Source organism: Zalophus californianus, chromosome 3, assembly GCF_009762305.2.
Source record: "Zalophus californianus isolate mZalCal1 chromosome 3, mZalCal1.pri.v2, whole genome shotgun sequence".
In the NCBI taxonomy this organism is placed as follows: Eukaryota; Metazoa; Chordata; class Mammalia; order Carnivora; family Otariidae; genus Zalophus; species Zalophus californianus.
The window spans coordinates 44,890,977-44,911,242 of record NC_045597.1 but is presented as its reverse complement, the minus strand read 5'-3'; the positions used below and the strand labels follow the sequence as shown (position 1 = coordinate 44,911,242).

Sequence of the window (20,266 nt, the reverse complement as noted above, 5' to 3'; positions counted from 1 at the left end):
CCACCCACTGTTTAACAGCATATTTTAAACATAACATTTTCTAATGATAATTATTAAAGATGCACAAAAAATTTTAAAGTTGAAAAGATGTATTAAATGACAACTAGTGCTTAACAGACATGTTAACACCTCAAAAACAAAACAAATAGGACTAGATGACTGAAAGGAGTCCTTCAGAAGATTCCTTATGATGTTTTTGAAGGACATTATGATGTGAGAAATTGTTTTGCTAGGAGGATCTTTTTTTTCCCATTTTTATAATATGTTGTTATCTTTCTAGTCTTAAATATGAGAGGGGAAAAAAGGAAACTAAAATCAGTAGGGTTTGGAAGCTTATTTTTATTAAAGAACAATGGGCTGATTACTTCTTCAAAGTATAAATTGATTTGTAAAACAAGACTTTATTAAGGGAATTTTACTGTAATTAAAAGTAACCTCCATATCATAAACTAGAATATGATCTTTTTAAATAATTAGAAATCACTTTTATCGTTAAGTATTCCTATGAACTGTTGCTAGTCACAATACTTTGACACCAAATGTGTGTATTTTCCACACCAAACAATTCTTTGCTTCTCTATAGACACCACATGGATGTCCTAAAATTTAATTCAATTCTGACTCTACCCAGAGTTAGTACAGACCCCACAGCTTAAGGACTCAATCTCACAAGACTGCTCCACCACTTCAGATGCCAGTTGCAAATAGTGGGTCCCCAGGTTGCCCACACTTCCGTCCAATGTGGTTACAAATTGAGGATCCTCAAGACCCCCTGCTCAGGTTTGATAATTTGCTATATGGCTCACAGAATTCAGGGAAACACTTTACTTACTATTACAGGTTTATGGTAACGGATATGAAAAAAGACACAAATGAACAGCCAGATGAAGAAATACAAGATCTAGAAGGGTCCCTAGCACAGGAACTTCTGTCCCTATAGAATTGGGTGTGTTCTACCTTCCCAGCACATGGATATGTTCAGCAGCCTGGAAACTCTCTGAACCTCATTGTTTAGGGTTTCACTGGAGGCTCATTATATAGGCATGATTGACTAAACCACTGGATATTGGTGATTAACTCAGTCTCGTACCTTCTAATCACATTAGTAGTGCCTCTAGCAACCAGCCCGGATCCTGGAACTATCTGGCGGCCCAGCAATAGTCGCCTCATTAGCATGAACTCAGGTAACCTCAAAGAAGCTTATTATGAGTAACAGAAGATGCTCCTCTCACCCCTATCACTCAGGAAATTCCAAGGGTTTTAGGAGCTCTGTTCCAGGAACTGGGGAAGAAGACCAAATATATATATATGTATATGTATATACATATATATGTATATATATGTATATACATATATATATGTATATACATATATATGTATATATATGTATATACATATATATATGTATATACATATATATTTATTTATTTTATCACAATATCACAAGTATGTTGTTTGCTAATAGTTTTTATGTCTAAAAATTTATTTTTATTTTATTTTATATTTTATTTATTTATTTAAATTTTATTTTATTTTGAAGATCATTTCCAGGTAATATTTGTCTGTCAGATTATAGTTTTAATATGCTTTAAAGTGAAATTCTTGTGGGCGCCTGGGTGGCTCAGTTGGTTGAGCGACTGCCTTCGGCTCAGGTCATGATCCTGGAGTCCCAGGATCGAGTCCCGCATCGGGCTCCCTGCTCGGCGGGGAGTCTGCTTCTCCCTCTGACCCTCTTCCCTCTCGTGCTTTCTATCTCTCATTCTCTCTCTCTCTCAAATAAATAAATAAAATCTTAAAAAAAAAAGTGAAATTCTTGTTACCAATGTTGTCTTGAATTTACCCCTTGTTGAGGAGGTTTTTTTTTTTTTTTTAACTGTTTTCTTTTTATGGGAGCATGTTGGTAGGTACTTTGAAAATTGTATTTGAATGTATACTTTAGTATGGGGAGGTGGGGAAGAACCTTTGCCTAATCATTAGCGTAATTACATAAAACATTTTATGTAGTTTGAAATAATTTATAGAAGGCTTTTTTTCCTGTTCTGTATAATCTACTAAAGTAAGTGGATTCCTGGTACACTGTAAATGGTGTAATTTCTGTTTTGTGACTCACTTTTCTCACAGAGCTTGTCAAAACACAGTAGAAGTAATATTGGAACTGAAGGTGGACCACCTCCTTTTGTGCCTTTTGGACAGGTAATGACTTTCATGTTAGCAGATTAATTTTAATCAGCAAAAATTGGTTTTCATTTGTATTCAAACTGTGTTTAGTTTTGTGCTGAACTATTCATTTAGAGGTCATGGGACTTATGTGGAAATATATTAAATACAGAAATTTAATAATTGTGGAGTTTTTTCTTTAAATTGTTGGTGTAGATTCTTTTCTCAAGAGCTATTAACCCACAGATTGAAGGAATTAAAAGGCACACCTGAAGAGCAGCAACTTAGAACTAATTAAGATAGGATGGGGGGACTTTTTTTTTTTGAGAGAGAGAAATTCAAAAGAAAGAAGACAAATGTATGCTGTAATTTCCCACTTTGTCAGTAGAAACACAAGAGGGAGAGAGAAAATGAAAGTGTCAACAGAAGGATGGGACATAAAGGTGAGAACACAGAGGCCTCACTGCACTTCAGTAGGGCCTGTCGTCCCAGCTGTCCTCTCCTGGATTTTGTTCTTCTGCCTTGATCCAAATACCCACCTCAGGCGAGAACTTAATTTCATTTCTATTTGGTGTTTATTTTTTTAACCACAGCAGCCCTGATCCTTCTCTCATAAAAGCTAAAAGTGTTCTACTTCCTATTTTTCAACCCAACCTCTGCAAAATGTTACATTGAGGTAACGCCTTGGCTGGCAGGTATATTGGGTCTTCCCTATTGTACTCAGCATCAAATTGTATCCACAACAGTCTCCTGCAGCCTTTCCCTGCTTTATCCCTGCTGAGTCTGAGAATAATGCCTGTGGCAGCTTTCTCTTTGCTTCTTGATGGCACCAGCTGTTGGTAATCTGCCTTTGTGCTTGCTCTTTATTTTTCTTGTAGAGTGCTAGTGCAGAGTGAATATGAGTTCCACAACAGGTGGGAAATAGAGCTATAGCGTAACAGTAGTTGTTTTGTTTTGTTTTGTTTTGTTTTTTTGGTGTGAAAAAGACATCTGGCTGGTCAGCAGATAAATGGGTACAGTCAGTTGACTGGCATGCTTTCCAAAAATCTTTTTGTAGAGTCAACTCAAAATTAAAGTCATTCTTGCATTATGGCTATTTTGAAAATACTTTAAAAATATGCCGCTTTTACCATGCTTTGGCGCCACGCATGGTGAAGATGAAAGGAGGCATGATGCCCTATAGTCTGATCCATGTTGATGCTATTTTCTCTTCTACCAATGTAATAAACCTTCAGAATGGAAACAGAGCATAAACAGTCTAATAATTTGTATTTGAATCTAATAAATACATGTTTGCAAGAATTTGCTTTCCTCTTAAACATTTTGGTGATAATATTTCTTTCATGAATTGCTCAGAGAGACTTATAATCTAATAATTTTCAGGATTATAAAGAGTGTTTGTTTTTTAGTTTTTTAAATTAGGAAACATAAAAGTTAGAGTTTTGATAATATTTTTTATAAAGTCCATTCTGAAAAATTCTTATTCAGTTTGTCTTAGCCTCGTGCATGGGTTAAAGATAGATAACGCTGGGTGTGTTCTGGCATCAACAGGATATACTTATATTGCTGAAAATCTGTATTTGTTTAATATATTTGTTTGAGAGCATGTTTTCCTTTTTTTATTGTTAAATTGAGACAAGGTTCATTTTATAGGATTTTTACTGCCAAGATTGGAAGGGAGAACAGAACTTGGGGCTTATTTTTAGGCAGTGATAGCTTTCTTAATTTATCTTATGAAACTAAAAATCAAAAACTTTGTGGCCTGATTGAGAGAACAGGTATGTTTTTAGATTTTGGTTTATAAGTTCAGAGACAGCTTATCATATTTAAAATAACCATACTACTTAAAATAATCTTCATATGCATATTTTGGCATAATACAAAAATCAAGCTCTTTTTTTTTTTAAAGATTTTATTTATTTATTCGAGAGAGAGAATGAGAGATAGAGAGCACGAGAGGGAAGAGGGTCAGAGGGAGAAGCAGACTCCCCGCCGAGCAGGGAGCCCGATGCGGGACTCGATCCCGGGACTCCAGGATCATGACCTGAGCTGAAGGCAGTTGCTTAACCAACTGAGCCACCCAGGCGCCCCCCAAAATCAAGCTCTTAATAAAAAACTGAACTTAGCTGTTCTTGTACAGTAGTATAGACTGTTTGAAATTTAGAATTATTTCAAGTTCTATTATCCTAGAATGCAACCTAGAATGGTTCAATGTATGTTTTAAATATGTGCCCTATTTTAGATGGCCACATTTTTATGTAGCTTTACATTTTATTTACCAGTTACATTTATTTATAAGTTAATTTAATCAATTTTCTACCTTTTTTTTAATCTGTGGGAAAGAATTATATTTTTATGAGCTCTCAGTTGTTGTCACTGACACAAATATTTCTTTTGAGGTATTACTTTCTTATGAAAAACTTGAATCACTTTTGGAAATACTGAAGTGTTTTATTTTTATTTATTATTACCAGAAGTGCATATCTCACGTCCAAGTGGATAGTAGAGAACTTGACCGAAGAAAGACATTGCAAGTTACAATGCCTGTCAAACCGACAAATGATAATGATGAATTTGAAAAGCAAAGAACTGCTGCTATTGCAGAAGTTGCAAAGAGCAAAGAAGTAAGAAACTAAATCATTATAAATTTCTCTTATTTCTTGTCAGTATGTTCTATTTAGGTTACTCATAATCATTATTGTCTTTTCATATAAGGTAACTAATTCAACAAACTTTTTGACATTCTTCTTGCATATTTCATCAGTACAAATGCCGCAGTAACTTACAGAGTCTTCAGCTTACACATTTTGCTCATATGTTCTTTTTCTTTTTTTAAAGATTTTATTTATTTATTTGAGAAAGAGAATGAGATAGAGAGCATGAGAGGGGGGAGAGTCAGAGGGAGAAGCAGACTCCCTGCTGAGCAGGGAGCCCGATGTGGGACTTAATCCCGGGACTCCAGGATCATGACCTGAGCCAAAGGCAGTTGCTTAACCAGCTGAACTACCCAGGCGCCCTCAAATGTTCTTTTTCTTAATCTCCTTGACAATTGTTTTATTTTTTTATTTTTTTTATTTGAGAGAAAGAAAGAGCACAAGTTGGGGGTGGGGGGAGCTGAGAAGGAAGAGGGAGAAGCTGACTCCCTGCTGAGCAGAGAGCCCGGTGCAGGATGCAGGACTGGATCCCAGGACTCCAGGATCATGACCTGAGCCTAAGGCAGACGCTTAACCGACTGAGCCCACCCAGATGCCCTCTCCTTGAAAGTTCTTGCTAACAGACTACCCTTTTCTCCCTCTTCCTTTTCTTCTTAATAGTGTAACAACTGAACGCAACACTTTGCATTATAGCGGAGTTAGTTATGTTAGTTGGGCTAAATGCCACTTCTGAGGAATGCAGGTAAAGATCAGAGGATAAATCAGTGGTTCAAGGATTAATATTTTTGTTAGTTTTCATTCTTCAATCTACTTAGTAAAAAATCATTTTTTTCTTTGAGTCATATGTACTTAATATACACACACACAATCCATCATGCTCTAACAGCCAAATGGTTTTCTTTTAATTATTTAAACTTTCTTGCTTATTTGAAATAGGTGTTTTCTATAGTTATTTAATTGATTTTAGACTTTGGTAAGAAATTTTTGTTCATGAATTCGTTGCTTAGACAGACTTTTCTTAATCAGTGAGATTGAAATACTTTCCTTTATTCATTAGAAGTTTAGCTAACACTGCTTTCCTATTTAAATTTGAAGTATAAGAGACTTACTGAATTTTAATTGTTCTTCCTGCAATGTCTTTCTATCATCTGTCACTTGTGGGTCCAAAAGCACAAGCTCTGGAACCAGACAGTCCAGAAGCATATACTGCTGACAACCTTGGATAGGTTACTTAGTTTTTTGTGCCTTACTTTTCTTCATCTATGAAAAGGGGATAATAATGGTACCCACTTCATATGGTTGCTGGAGAATTAAATCGATAATCTTTAAAATATTTAGAATCCTGCATGGCACAGATCAAATTTTCCTTCACTAAAAGCATTCAATAAATGTGACTATTGCTATTCTTTAGTATTTCCTATGTGCTAAGATACATTTTTAAAAAAATCACTTTTAATGCTTCTGAAATTAATGCATTTTGCATAGTTCACATAAAATATATTTCTTCTTTCCCAAAAAGCTATTAAAATTATGGAGTTTAAAGAGTATATTGGGTATATATCAATTCCTTAATGATTATAGGAAAGTTGTTCTTTTGATATACATTTTTCTCACACAAACTTTCCTCCCAGAATTTTGTTTGATGTGGTTATAGCTCTTTACTGGAATATAGTTATACTGTAATATGCTTCATTTTTTTCAAGTTATAATTGATCCCATTATATTTTCCATAAATACTTGATAAGTAAAGAATCCTAGTTTTCTTTTTTTTTAAGATTTTATTTATTTATTTGACAGATTTTATTTATTTATTTGACAGAGCAAGAGAGGGAACACAAGTAGGGGGAGTGGGAGAGGGAGAAGCAGGTTTCCCGCCAAGCAGGGAGCCCGATGTGGGGCTCAACCCCAGGGCCCCAGGATCATGACCTGAGCCGAAGGCAGACGCTAACGACTGAGCCACCCAGGCGCCCCAAGAATCCTAGTTTTCTGAAGAAACTTAAAACTTCTCAATTTATATATAAGAGAACTGATGTCTCAAAACTAACTGAACTTGCTTAGTGTTACTCAGTGGCAAATCTAGGACTAAACCTATATGCATTATAGTAGATTATCCCTATATCTATATATCTTTCTATAGTTAAGTACACACACACAGATTTATATTTAAATGTCTGAAGAGCAAAATCATATAACACTGTAATTGTTCTGAAAAGATGTTTTATGATCATCCATTTAAACACATGGATTTGGTGGAATCTACTGCACATGATCAAGCCATGATTTTCATTTATTTTTTCCTTTATTCCTTAATCAGCAAATATTTTTTGAAAATCTATATACTAGGAAGGGTTTTATTTTTTATTTTTGAGAGAGAGAGCGAGCGTGGAGAAGTGGGAGGGGCAAAAGGAGAGGGAGAGAGAGAGAGAATCTTAAGCAAGCTCCATGCCCAACCTGACAGGGCTCGATCTCATGATCCTGAGATCATGACCTGAGCTGAAATCAAGAGTTGGACACCTAACCAGCTGAGCCACCCAGGGGCCCCCTACGGTGTGTTTTAAATGCTTAGGTTAAATCAATGAACAAAATAGGCAAAAGATCCCTGCCCATATCAAGCTTATATTTTAGTAAAAGAGAGAGACTATTAGCACACTGAGTAAAGTAAGTTATAGGGTAGTTTAGATGTTGGTTAAGGGCTATAGGAAGAAAAAAAGTAGAGTAGGTTGGGGAGTTGGGAGTGCCAGTTGGGGGTGGGGTGCACTAAAATAGGATGGTCAGAAATTGAAAATTCTTTTAAATTTTTGTGTAGTTTACAGTCTAGTAAGGATACTAATATAAACATGCTAAGTAAGTTACAGATTTCAGTTTTAAATACAGTAATTTGACTAGGTCTCAGGATGATGAGATTTGAGCCAAGACTTGAAGGAAGTAAGAGAATTAGCTATATGGTTACATGAGAAGAAAAAGCCTTTGCAAATGTTCTAAAGAAGGAGTATATGTTCAAGGAATAGGAAGGTAGCCAGTGGAAGCAGAGAGAACAAAGGGACAAGAAGTAGAATATAAAGTCAAGAGTGATAATGGAGGTCAGCTTATGTAGGTCTCTGTAAGTCATGTTAAAAACACTAACTTATTCAGAGAGAAATGAGAGCCTTTAGAGGGTTTTCAGCACAGCAGTAACATCAACTTTAAAAAGCTAATTCTGGCTGCTAGGTTCAGAGTAGATTTTAGAGAAGAAAATTGAATCAGACAAGTTAGGAAATTATCAAAGTAATCCAGGGAGGGAAAAATAATGGTAGCCAGGATGATGATGGCAGCTGTATAGGTGGTGCCAAGTGGTCAGATTCTGGAATTTTAAAAGTAGAGCTATCACGATTTCTGAGATACTGAGCATGAGAAGAGGTGTCATGAATGATTCCAAGGGTTTTGCCCTAAGAAGTTGGCAGGTTAGAGTTGCTTACTTTGAATTGGAGAAGACTATGGTGGAATGGGTTTGAGGATAAAGATTTGGTATTCTGTTTTGAACATATTGATGTTGAAGTGTGCCTGTTAGTCATCCACGTGGCTTCATAGGCAGTGAGACAGAAGAGTGTAATTGAAAAAGTGAGGTTTGGAAGAAATCTGCATTTGGAAGTTGTAGACATATATAGATGCCTTTTGAAAATCATGAGGCCAAATGAGATCACCAAATGAGTGCTGAAGTGAAGAGAAAAGGGGTAACAAATGAACCCTGTAGCACTAGAGGTTGTATGAAAGAGGTTGAACCAGCCAAGATACAACCAGGAAGATAGGATCAAAACAAAAGAATGCAGAAATTGCATCATGGAGGAAGGGGTATTGAACTTGTCAAAAGCTGTTGAAAGATCATGTAAGATGTGGTCTGAGAAATAATGTAGAGTTGGGGAATTAATTTCCTCTAGATTCCTCTAGACATTCTTGTGGATGGTAGTAAGATAAAATATACAGTGCTAAGAGAAAGTGAGTATGCAGATATCAGTGGGTGGGTTGATGTGGTGAAAATCTATGCAAGTTCTGTAATGATTATTTCAGTTTTTTCAGTGAGGAAGTAAGCAAGGTCAATAGTAACAATGGAGGAGAAGATGTTGGAGGTTTGAGGAGCAAGGGGACTATGTAAAGTAGTGGTCTAGAAGACTGAGAGGGTGGATGGGCTAGGGGAATACAGTAAGATTGCTAGGGAGCATTAAGGGCTCACTTGAGTTTCATGGTCATGATGATTTCATGAATTCCTAAATTGTACACTATGGACAAGATGGTGTCACTCTTAAAGGACAATACCATTTACCTTATGGGTAATGTTTAAGTTGTTTTGTTTCTAAATATTTATATGTTTAGTGAGTGGCAACTGTTATAAAACAGTGAAAAGCAATTCTGAAAATTTATCCTATTGTTTAATCCATAAAAATGGAAAGAAAATAATAAAGAAAAGCATCCAGAAGATGGGACTGTTTCACTAGTACCCAAAGAAAAAGTACTTTTGGGGTTATGGAATTTAAATTCCAGAAATATATTTAATTTGGAACATGTCAGTGTCCAGAGTTCTCAGGTAACTATGTTTTAATACATTAAGCAAAACAGTTAATGTTGCCATGGATTGTGAGTGTTTACCATGTGCCAGTTACTAAATTGATGACTTTGTGTTGTTGATGTCATTTAATTCTTACAATGTCCCAAATAGGTAGGTTTTTCTTATCCCTGTTTTAAGAATGAAGAAACCTGTCTTGTAGTAGGTAGAAGTAACTTGCTGAAGGCAGGAGCTAGGAAGGGGCTGAGCTAAGATTTAGTCCGAGTCTCCTCAAGTTCTAAAGCCTGTGTTCTTAACTATATATACTACACTGTCTCCCAGACTAATAAACTTTATATCATAATAATATAAGCTCATATTTTTTCATTATGGTTTTATAAGTGATGACTGTCAAGACATTCCAATTGCATAAAACAAAAAAATGAATGAATCTAGTTATACACTTTTGGTCTTTGAAGATGTGGTTTTAATTTCGGTTTAAATAAAATTTAAATACTGTGGTGCATCAACTGCCTAATCAATATTTAGTATGTTGTCTGGTTAATGCTTATCTCATATCATTTTTCTGTTTCTCAGGTTCTGTTTCTTTATATTTTCATCTGATTCAAAATAATTTCCCAATGTTATGTAAATTTATATCTAGGATGTTTTCTTACTGTCATAATTTAAAAATATGCATAAAACTATTATTATCACTAATAAAAAGCAAGTGTTCACTTCTTCCTCTTTTATTAGATCTATTAGAACTATAAAGATATTGTGTAACCAAATGTTTAATTTGATATTGTACAAGTAAAGTAGTGGGTTGCTTTTCAGTCATGATTTTGTATCTTTCCAAACTAATGTTCTTTACATTCTAGTCTTTTCACAGTAGTTTTGATAAAAATGAGATCAAATCAGATTTTCAAATGTGATTAAACATAATTATTCAAATAAGTCAGGCAAAATAAGAAATAATGGACTTTAAAGTTTTTACACATAGTTGGTAAGATGGCATGTTATGTAGTTAATATAAATAATAAATTAGTCATGAAAGTTTTAATACAGTGTTAAAATTCATATTATTTGTTTACTTTTTAAGATCATACAGTCAGGGCCACCTGGGGAGCTTGGTTGGTTAAGCATCTGACTTTGGCTCAGGTCATGATCTCAGGATCCTGGGATTGAGCCCCACTGTGGGCTCACTGCTCAGCGGGGAGTCTACTTGTCCCTCTGCCCCTCCCTCCACTCATGCGCATGCACTCTCTCTCCATCTCAAATAAATAAAATCTTAAAGAAAAAGATTATACAATCATATTACTGGATCACAGACCTCATGTAACCGATTCCTAGACATGTTTAATGCCTTGATAAAGATAAGACTTGCTATATAACCCAGGCCTCATGATATCACTAAAGTATTGTACCCTAGAATTATTTTAACACCTAATCTCCATGAAGCTGGTACTGTTTTATTTTCTTCTATATTGTTGTCTACTTAGGTTTACTCTGATGACTTGCCTAGAAGACTTAAAGATTTCAATTAATGTAATTTTTTTATTGCTTCACAGGGACTTGTAGAAAGAAGAGATTATGGCCAGTAGATATTTGTTTAAAAAGAATTAGTTAACATTTCATTTTTTTCATGTAAAACATAATCAAGAAGCTTTTAGGTGCTTCAGTTTTACTAGGTGTTTTTAGTTGTAGATTAGTCTTTAGAGCTATTTTTAAATGTTATTTATTTATTTACATCTCTTTTGTTTTTCTCTTATCAAAAGACCAAGACATTTGGAGGAGGTGGTGGTGGTGCTAGAAGTAATCTCAACATGAGTGCTGCTGGTAACCGAAATAGAGAAATTTTACAAAAAGAAAAGTCAACCAAATCTGAGGGGAAACATGAAGGCGTCTATAGAGAACTGGTAAGGCTAAAGAATCAACCACAAAATTAATGTGTTCTTCCTTACCTTGATGATTTTTGTATTCTTTCTCATAACTACCACTGGCTTTCTTTATTGTATTATGGATAGACTTTACAATTCTAAGAAGGCTTTCATTAAGGATTATAGTTAATTTATGGAAAATTTGGATTATTTGAAAGATGATTTACTTAAAACTTCCATTTTACGTAAATTTCTAATGTCCAAATAATGTCTTTTGGAATGGATAGATAAAAAGCCATTAAATTAAATAGAGGACATTTAATAGAGATTATATTCTATAAGATGATATATCAGGGACATCCCTTTCCTTCCCTTCCCCACATCTTTCTCAAATTTTGTCTGAAGTGATTTTGTTTTGTTTTGCTTCACTCTTTGGGAAAAATATATTAGAACAAGTATATGTATATTATGGCTTCATTTGCAAAATATACCTGGATTTTTAAGATAAATGGTAGGAGTCAAAGTTATTTCTGGTATGCTGCAGTATCCTCAGATATAAGGGAACTGGCAAGAATTCATTTTCCCCTGCCTTTAGAAGTTAAATGACTTGAGATGATTTTATCTGTAGGGTTCAGAATACTAAGACTGGCTTAAATAATAGGGATTTATTATTTCATATAACTAGAAATTCAGAAGTAGATGGTTACAAAGGTTGATAAATTCAGCAGTATAACAATGTTGGAGCTCTGGTGGGCATCTCTGTGATTTTTTTGGCTTTCTTCTTGGGGTTACAGGATTCTCTGTGTGTTAAATCTTCACACAAAATGTTCAAAGGCAGGAAGGAAAGGGTGTAGGTCTATTTTATCAGATAAGAAAATATTTTCTGAAGTCTTCATAAAGTTCCATTTATGTCTTATTGACTAGAGCTAGGTCACATGTCCACTTCTAAATCAGTGATTGGCCAAGGAGAATGGGTTTATTAACTGTGGGCCTGGCTATCTCTCCCTTGAACATAACGACCATTTCATTCTTTTAGAAAAGTCACTTTTCAGGTTAGAGTAGATATAGTGAGCTGAAAAAATATGGTCCCTAACTAAAGAAGCCTTCAAACTTTAGTAAATTGAGAATATTTCTTTAGGAAATGTCTTGCTATAGAACATCAGAGATCAGCAGTTTGAGGTTGTGACAAGGATTAAACACATGAAGGGAGTGACATCACAAAGATGGTGGAGTAGAGTGCTCCAGGAATTGGGCTCGCCACCCAAACAACTGTTGAGCTAACAACTACTCTTTGAAACAACTATTTTAGAACTCTGGAGCCTGGTAGTCAGACACTGGAGCGTCCAGAATAATGAGTGATGAAGAAAGAGGCTGGTTACTGGCTGGCCATGGGGGTAATGGAACAGAGACTTTAGTGATCATATACCACAAGAAATATAATCCTTGCAAAGAAAGTTTGGAAAAGTCACTAAACAAACTTACAATGGCAGCTTTCATCTAGTAACAACAGCAGTCTCTGGGGTGCCTGGGGGGCTCAGTCGTTAAGCGTCTGCCTTCAGCTCAGGTCATGATCCCAGGATCCTGGGATCAAGCTCCACATCAGGCTCCCTGCTCCACTGGAAGCCTGCTTCTCCCTCACCCACTCCCCCTATTTATGTTCCCTCTCTTGCTGTGTCTCTCTCTGTTGAATAAATAAATAAAATCTTAAAAAAAAAAAAAAAAAACAGCAGTCTCTGAGGAGGAGGAAGAATCTGATTTTCAAAATTATTGCCATTATAGTATTCAAAATGTCCAGTTCCCAACAACAAAAAATTACAAAGCATATCAAAAAACAGCAAAGTATGACCCATTCATAGGAAAAAAAGAAATTGACAGAAATCATCCCTAAAGAAGCCCAGACATTAGACTTACTAAACAAAGACTTTAAATAAACTATCTTAAATATGCTCAAAGGTCTGAAGGGAACCACTGACAAAGAACTAAAAGAAATCAAGAAAACAATATATGAACAAGTGGGGAATAGGAGCACTGGTTGTTATAGGCAACTAATGAATCACTGAACGCTACATCGAAAACTAATGATGCACTAATATATTGGTGACTGAACATAATGAGAAAAAAAGAGATAGAAATTATTAAAAAGAAACCAAAGAGAATTTCTGAGGCAGAAAAGTACAGTAGCTGAAATAAAAAAAACTTAATTAGCAGTTTCAATATCAAACTGGAACAGGCAGGGGAAAGAATCAGTGAACTTTAATATAGGGCATTGAAATGATCAGGTCTAAGATGCAGAGAGAAGAGTGAAGAAAAATAGAGGGTAAGGGACTTATGGAGGTACCATCACATGTACCAACATACACATTATGTATGGGAATCCCAATAGGAGAAGAGACAGAGGAACAGAAAAACTGTCTGAAGAAACAGTGGCCACAAATTCCCTAATTAGAGAAATTTTGAATCTACAAATCCAAGAAGTTCAGCGAACTCCAATAGGATAAACTTGAGAGAGACACACCAAGACACATTATAATCAAGTTGTGGAAAGCTAAAGACGGAGAAATCTTGAAAGCTTCAAGAGAGGAGCAACTCATCAAATTCAAGGGATCCTGAAAGATATATGAATAATATCTGATCAGAAACCATGAAAGCAAGAAATCAGTGGGGTGATATCTTGAAAGTACTGAAAGGAAAAAAAAAAGTGTTAACCAAGAACCATATATCCAGCAAAGCTATTATTCAAAACTGAAGATCATCAAAAGGACAATTTGTAATACCAGTATAAATTTGAATGTACATCAGTTATTCTAATGACTAAGTACCAAATTCTTTTGCAGGTTGACAGTTTTCAATTCCTTATTTTCAACAATTTATGGAAGATTTGATTGGAATGTCAGGCAATAGGTTCTTAAAATAATTTTTGATAATAGGTGGTATTATAGGTTGAATTGTACCTCCCCAGATGTGTTGAAGTCCTAACTACCAGTACCTTAAAATGTGACTATATTTGGAAAGAGGGTCTTTACAGAGGTATCAAGTAAGAAAAGAAGGTGGGCCCTAGTTCAGTATGACTATTCTTACAAAGAGGGGAAATGTAGACTGAGAGCCTGATATAAACAGGGCAGGTGACAAGATACACAGCAAGAAGATGGCCATGTAACTAGAATGGTACATCTACAAGCCAAGAAATGCCAAGGTTGCCAGCAAACAACAGAAGTTAGAAGAGGCGAGCAGTGGTCTTCCCTACAGCTCTCAGAGAGAGCAGGGCCCTGCCAGTTCCTTGACTGGGAGTATGGTTAACTGCAAATCAGATCCTCAAGGAAGGTAGAATAAATTATACCAAGATCAGGTATTAATTGATTATTAAAAATATTTTTGATCAAGTTCTGTGTATGGAACAATATTCTTAATTAGGTATTTATTTGAGAGATAATTGGGGGAGAGAAAAGTTTTAGAAAGTTTGATAATTTTTTTTTACATTCAGATAAGTTTTTGAATAGGAAAGATGCATTTTAGTTTTGATGTCCAGTCCTTTTTATGTTTACTTTAGCATATGCATAGTAAGGATCTAGATTTTCTCTCACTTGTCAACTCTGATCTATTGATAATAGCTACTGTGTTTAGAAAGGATTTTGTGTTTGAAGGATGCAGTCATGGTTTGGAGAAAAGTACTGTGCTTTTATCATTGTCTACAAAGGTATCAGAGTGGCTGTCTGCAACATGTATGTGATATGTATGTTATCTTAAAGCCTATCAATCTTAACTCTTAGATGTATATGTTAGTTATATATTCCTCAGCTGGCAGTGGTTCAATAAGTTTCTTTATGGGATATGTTTGTATTACGTAAAAAGTTCTTGAATTCTACTCAGCTCTAGATTTTTCAAGGAGATTTTGGGTTCTGGCATTTATGAGTAGATTTTCCTGTTTGAGGTACAGGCTGTCAAAGCACCATAGATAGTGTTGCTAATGAATATAGAAAGAATACTGAAACAGAGTTAAGAAAAAATAAAGCTACTGAGATAGTACCATTTTGTTAACTTCATTTTATACTTTGCAATTTTGGAGAAGTACCTTATTAATACATTGACTTTTGAGGATATAGAAGTATCAACCAAGAAAAATTTTCATTATATAGTTTTCACTGTATAATTTTCAGAAGCTTTATTCTGACACAATTTCCTTTCTCTTTCTTTCCTCCTTCCTTCCTTCCTTCCTTCCTTCCTTCCTTCCTTTCTTTCTTGCATTTGTAATGATAGTTGTGAAGTCAGAGAGTACTAGAGGTACAGCCCCACATATCATACAGATTTTTTCTTGACTGTTGGTATGAAAAAGCAGCAAGTGAATATTGTATTAGTATGACATTTTTTCCATAAGCAGGAGCTGTAATTTTTAGTTAAAAAACAGTATAGTTGAAAACTTATACCTTGCTCATTTATGGCCATTAGCACAGCTTTCCTCTTAATTTCTTACAGGTTGATGAGAAGGCTCTGAAACACATAACAGAAATGGGCTTCAGTAAAGAAGCATCGAGGCAAGCTCTTATGGATCATGGCAACAACTTAGAAGCAGCACTGAATGTACTTCTTAACAGCAATAAACACAAACCTGTTACAGGACCACCTCTGAGAGGTAGAATTCATTAAGCAATGTGCCAGATAGTGTTGTTTGCTTTCCAGGCTGAGGTTTTATTGTGGGGGAGTGGGGGTTATAAATTGATTTCTCTTTGTGGTAAGTGGAAGAAGCACCAATTTTGGAACCACCGAGACTTGTTCAAGTTACTCCAAGTCTGTTTATCTTCATCTTTATGTAAAGTAGGTCTAATAATATCTTATTTAACAGGGTTGTTATAAGTAGTAGAGAAAATATGATATCAAGTGAGTAGCTCTATTCATTATTTCTAGAACTGTGCCCCTTACATAAATTACTAGTCTGCAAACTTTTTAAAACTAACAAGCACAGGACTTTTACTTAGTGTTATTTTTTAGTCATTCAAGCCTTAATCCTATTCTTTTAAAGGATAGGTGGTTAAAGAAAAATTTTATAAAAATGATTTTTTTCTCTTAAAAGATAATTTACATGAACAAATTCAAATTTCCAAATAGATCATTTAGAGGACTAAAGGTTCTAGTTAACATAATCATTTAAAAACTTTTTTGTTTAAAAGATATAGAATAAACAGAAAAATATGAAAAAATACAAAATCAAACTTAAGGTGACCAATGATTATATTTTAGTGTTTTCTCCTTTTGTTTTTGCATGTACAATAAATATATCTTGCTTTACTTCTTAAGGTAAAGGAAAAGGAAGGGGGCGAATAAGATCTGAAGAAGAAGAGGAACTGGGAAATGCAAGACCTTCGGCACCAAGCACATTATTTGATTTCCTGGAGTCTAAAATGGGGACATTGAGTGTGGAAGGTAGGCTAACTTAAAGTAGATTTTTTTTTAAAAGACCAAATTTGTTTGGAATTGTACCAAAAAAGGTTAATAAAGCAACTGACAATACAAATCTCTATTCTGAGTGTTAAAAATCTTAGTTACAAATTTCCTGTTTGACAGAAGCACAGAACAAAATTTGAATTGTTACATTCTGAAAATACTAAAAGGTAGCTTATTTTGCCCTGTGACTGTATGATGGTTAATATCACCAAACTCTTTCCCCCAGCTTCACTAGATGACAGATTTAGATATGAAAAAAGATTGTTACATTGGAGAATTTATTATTATATAATCTTAAATGACATTTTGATTGTGAATTGTCTATCTCTTTTTTCTTCACATATTACATATCATATGAAAATACTGACATAATGAGTCAGTATGCTCTCACAACAATGATGTATTCTTTAATATGGTATATTTTAGTGATTAATGTAAATACTGAAAAGATAAGTATGTTAAATATATATCTTTTTTTCTAAGCATAGGATATAATAAATATTTTCTAAAATAGTATGTTTTTAAAATATGATTCCAGGGGCGCCTGAGTGGCTCAGTTGGTTAAACATCCAACTTTTGATTTGGGCTCAGGTTGTGAGATTCAGCCCCGTGTCAGGCTCTGCGCTGGGCATGGAGTCTGCTTAAGATCCTCTCTCTCCCTCTCCCTCTGCTCCTTCCTCCACTCCATACCCCCCAAAAAATAAAATAAAATATGATTCCAAAAAGTTAAGGAAATACACTTTTAAATTCAGATTTCTCTTTCAGATATATTTTTAATTAAATGAAAGCTTGCAGATAAAATGCTTTGATAACAAATTTGAAGTATCCAGATTTCATGAAAATGGAAGCTCATTGCTAGCTTATATAGAAAAGAAAGTGTATTTAAAAAAAAAAAAGTTTGATGTAGGTGAGATTTGTAAGCAGACACATGTAACAGCAATATTTTCTTGGTTATAAAGCATAATGTATTGGTTTTCCATTGCTGTTTAATAAATTACCACAAAGTCAGTGGCTTAAAACAATGCAAATTTATTGTCTCATAATTTCTGTGGGTCAGGAGTCTAGGTGAACTTAGTTGGGGCCTTTGCTTAAGATTTCATTTGGGGCTATGATCTTAGCCGAGGCTTGATGTCCTCTTATACACTCACTGGTTGTGAGCAAAATTTAGTTCCTTAATAGATTAAGATCAAAATTCCCATTTTCTTGCTTGATGTTGCCTGGGGAGGCTTTCAGCTCCTGGAGTTGTCGGGTTCTTGCCATCTGACCTCCTCCATAGGCAGTTCACAACATGTTTGCTTCTGAAGCCAGCAAGAGACTCTCTACTGCTTCTTCAAATCTCTGACTTCCTAATATTTTTATCACAACTTCCTTTATATTTTCCCAATCAGAACTTATGTGATTTTCTTTTATCCTTCTGTTTCCGTACATTTGCTTTTGACTCCTGCAGTGTCTCCTAAGTCATAATGAGGTTGAGACTGAGAATGGTAATTTTATGGTGACCCATGTACCTATAAGGCTTCAGTTCTCACAGAACTAATTTTATACCAACAAAATGAAATAATATTAGCATTCCATTTGGAAAAAGGTATCAAAGTTAAGAAACATGACATAAATACTACAGTAAAAAACAAACATCTGTGTTAGATATGCTTCTGAGGAAACAGAAATTTATGAACACATATGGTAATACAGGCCATTGTTTTAGTAGATGTGTTTTATTTATGTCACTGTTATTTAATATGACATAGAATCTGCTAGCATGTGAGAAAATATGGACATTATATAATATATATAATATAATATTCCAGATCCTTGGTTTTTACAGAGAATATAATCTGTGACCTTCATAAATTCCTAAATTCAAGAAATTAGATATTTCTAATATTTGTACAGTACAACCTCTTAAATATAATCCCAAATCACGTGTTCTGCAGTCATCCTAACACCAGAAATTACTCCCTCCAACTTATATTAGTCTTTGTTTTTGTTTTTGTTTTTGAAGAGAGAAAGCACAAGCATGGGAGAGGGCAGAGGAAGAGGGAGAAACTCAAGCAGGCTTCACACCCAGTGCAGAGCCCAACGCAGGGGTTGATCTCATGACTGTGAGATCATGACTTGAGCCGAAATCAAGGGTCCGATGCTCAACCAACTAGGCCACCCAGGTGCCCCTTATATTAGTTTTCTATCATATTTGGTCACCACTGTTCTCAGAGAAACAAAATTTTCATTCTTTCCCAGAAGTACTATGAGGGCAAGCTGGCTAAAAAAGATGGGAGATGGGCAGAACACTTCTTGAAGGAGGTAGCATTTTAGACAAATCCGCAGAGCAATGTTGGATCAAGGACAGTCCAAGTAGAGGGAGCTCTGGGTGTCCAGGCTTTGAGGCAGCAGAACACCAGTTCCCTGTCTTTGGGACAGTGTGGGAGAGGTGGGGTTAGAGGGCCAGAGGTAGAAGTGGTAAGCTGGGGACAGCTAAAGAGGATTTTTCCTAAGGAACTTTTAATTTTATCTAAATGGCATTGCAAAGCCGTGAAAGGGTTTTTGGCATGAGAGCAATGAAGTTTGTTTGGTGCCTTCATGAAAAACAAAATTTTTTTTTCTCTGCCTACAAGGTGGAAAATGGGATTGAGACTGAAGCAAGACTGCATTCTATGCGTTACGAGGAATTCTTCGTTCTATAAATGTATTTTATGTAGTATTTATTTGTACCAGGTCTATGGCTAGTGGTGGGTACAGGATATAATAAAATAGTTCTTTCTAAACATTCGGGGTAATAATAGGGATCTTATAGCTCTTGCCCCAAAGAAGCTTACTGTCTAGTTATGTTTACACTATACTGTAGACAATTAAATGTGCAATTGCATTATGTCTAAAAAACAATGTACATACCTTGATTAAAAAATACTTTATTGCTAAAAAAAAATGCTGACCATTATCTGAGCTTTCAGAAAGTCATAATCACTGATCACAGATCACCATAACAAACATAGGAATAATGAATAAATTTGAAATATTGTGAGAATTACCAAAATGTGAGACAGAGACATGAAGTGAGCAAATGCTGTTGGAAAAATGGTGCTGGTAGACTTGCTGGACAGAGGGTTGCCACAAACCTTCAGTTTGTAAAAAAATGTAATATCTGTAAAGTGCAATAAAATGATATATGCCTGTAATCTTTAATAATATTTAATCCTTTACTTCAAAGTTTTATTGCCAAAATAAGACCAGTCAGTTAGTTTGAATGGCTAGGTAATATTTTAATTAGGCAGACTTGAAAATACTGTTTGGTTTAATATTTCATTGTTTTAAATGTTAGTCTGACCAAAAGCTGATTCTGTCAGTAGCAGCTCTTCAGACCCTAAACTTTTTCTTTGATGATGTTGACATCACTCATAAGAGATTGATTATAACACACATGACCACAAACAGCTGGACAATAAGTTGATATGTATATATACACTGAAGATTATTGTGCCTATAGATGTGTCTTATAGTGCCGTGGCTCTGCCTTCATGTAATCAATCCTATTACAGTGAAGGTGACAGGATAGATGTGAATGCTCTCCTGTGGTTGCCAACCTCACTCTTACTCTTTCTCTTGTTAACTCACTCAATGCTACTGCA

General features: G+C 35.0%; 1 protein-coding gene across 8 annotated transcripts in view; it reads left to right on the top strand.

Annotated features, from left to right (window-relative positions):
* TDRD3 (tudor domain containing 3) overlaps positions 1 to 20,266 on the top strand; it is a 160,431-nt gene that overhangs the window by 82,200 nt on the left and 57,965 nt on the right. For all 8 annotated transcript variants that reach the window (XM_027589063.2, XM_027589067.2, XM_027589069.2 and 5 more), the window contains exons 6-10: positions 2,122 to 2,193; positions 4,632 to 4,781; positions 11,106 to 11,246; positions 15,678 to 15,834; positions 16,497 to 16,622. In XM_027589063.2, coding sequence (XP_027444864.1) covers positions 2,122 to 2,193; positions 4,632 to 4,781; positions 11,106 to 11,246; positions 15,678 to 15,834; positions 16,497 to 16,622 — 646 coding nt within the window. The remainder of the gene's footprint in view (positions 1 to 2,121; positions 2,194 to 4,631; positions 4,782 to 11,105; positions 11,247 to 15,677; positions 15,835 to 16,496; positions 16,623 to 20,266) is intronic.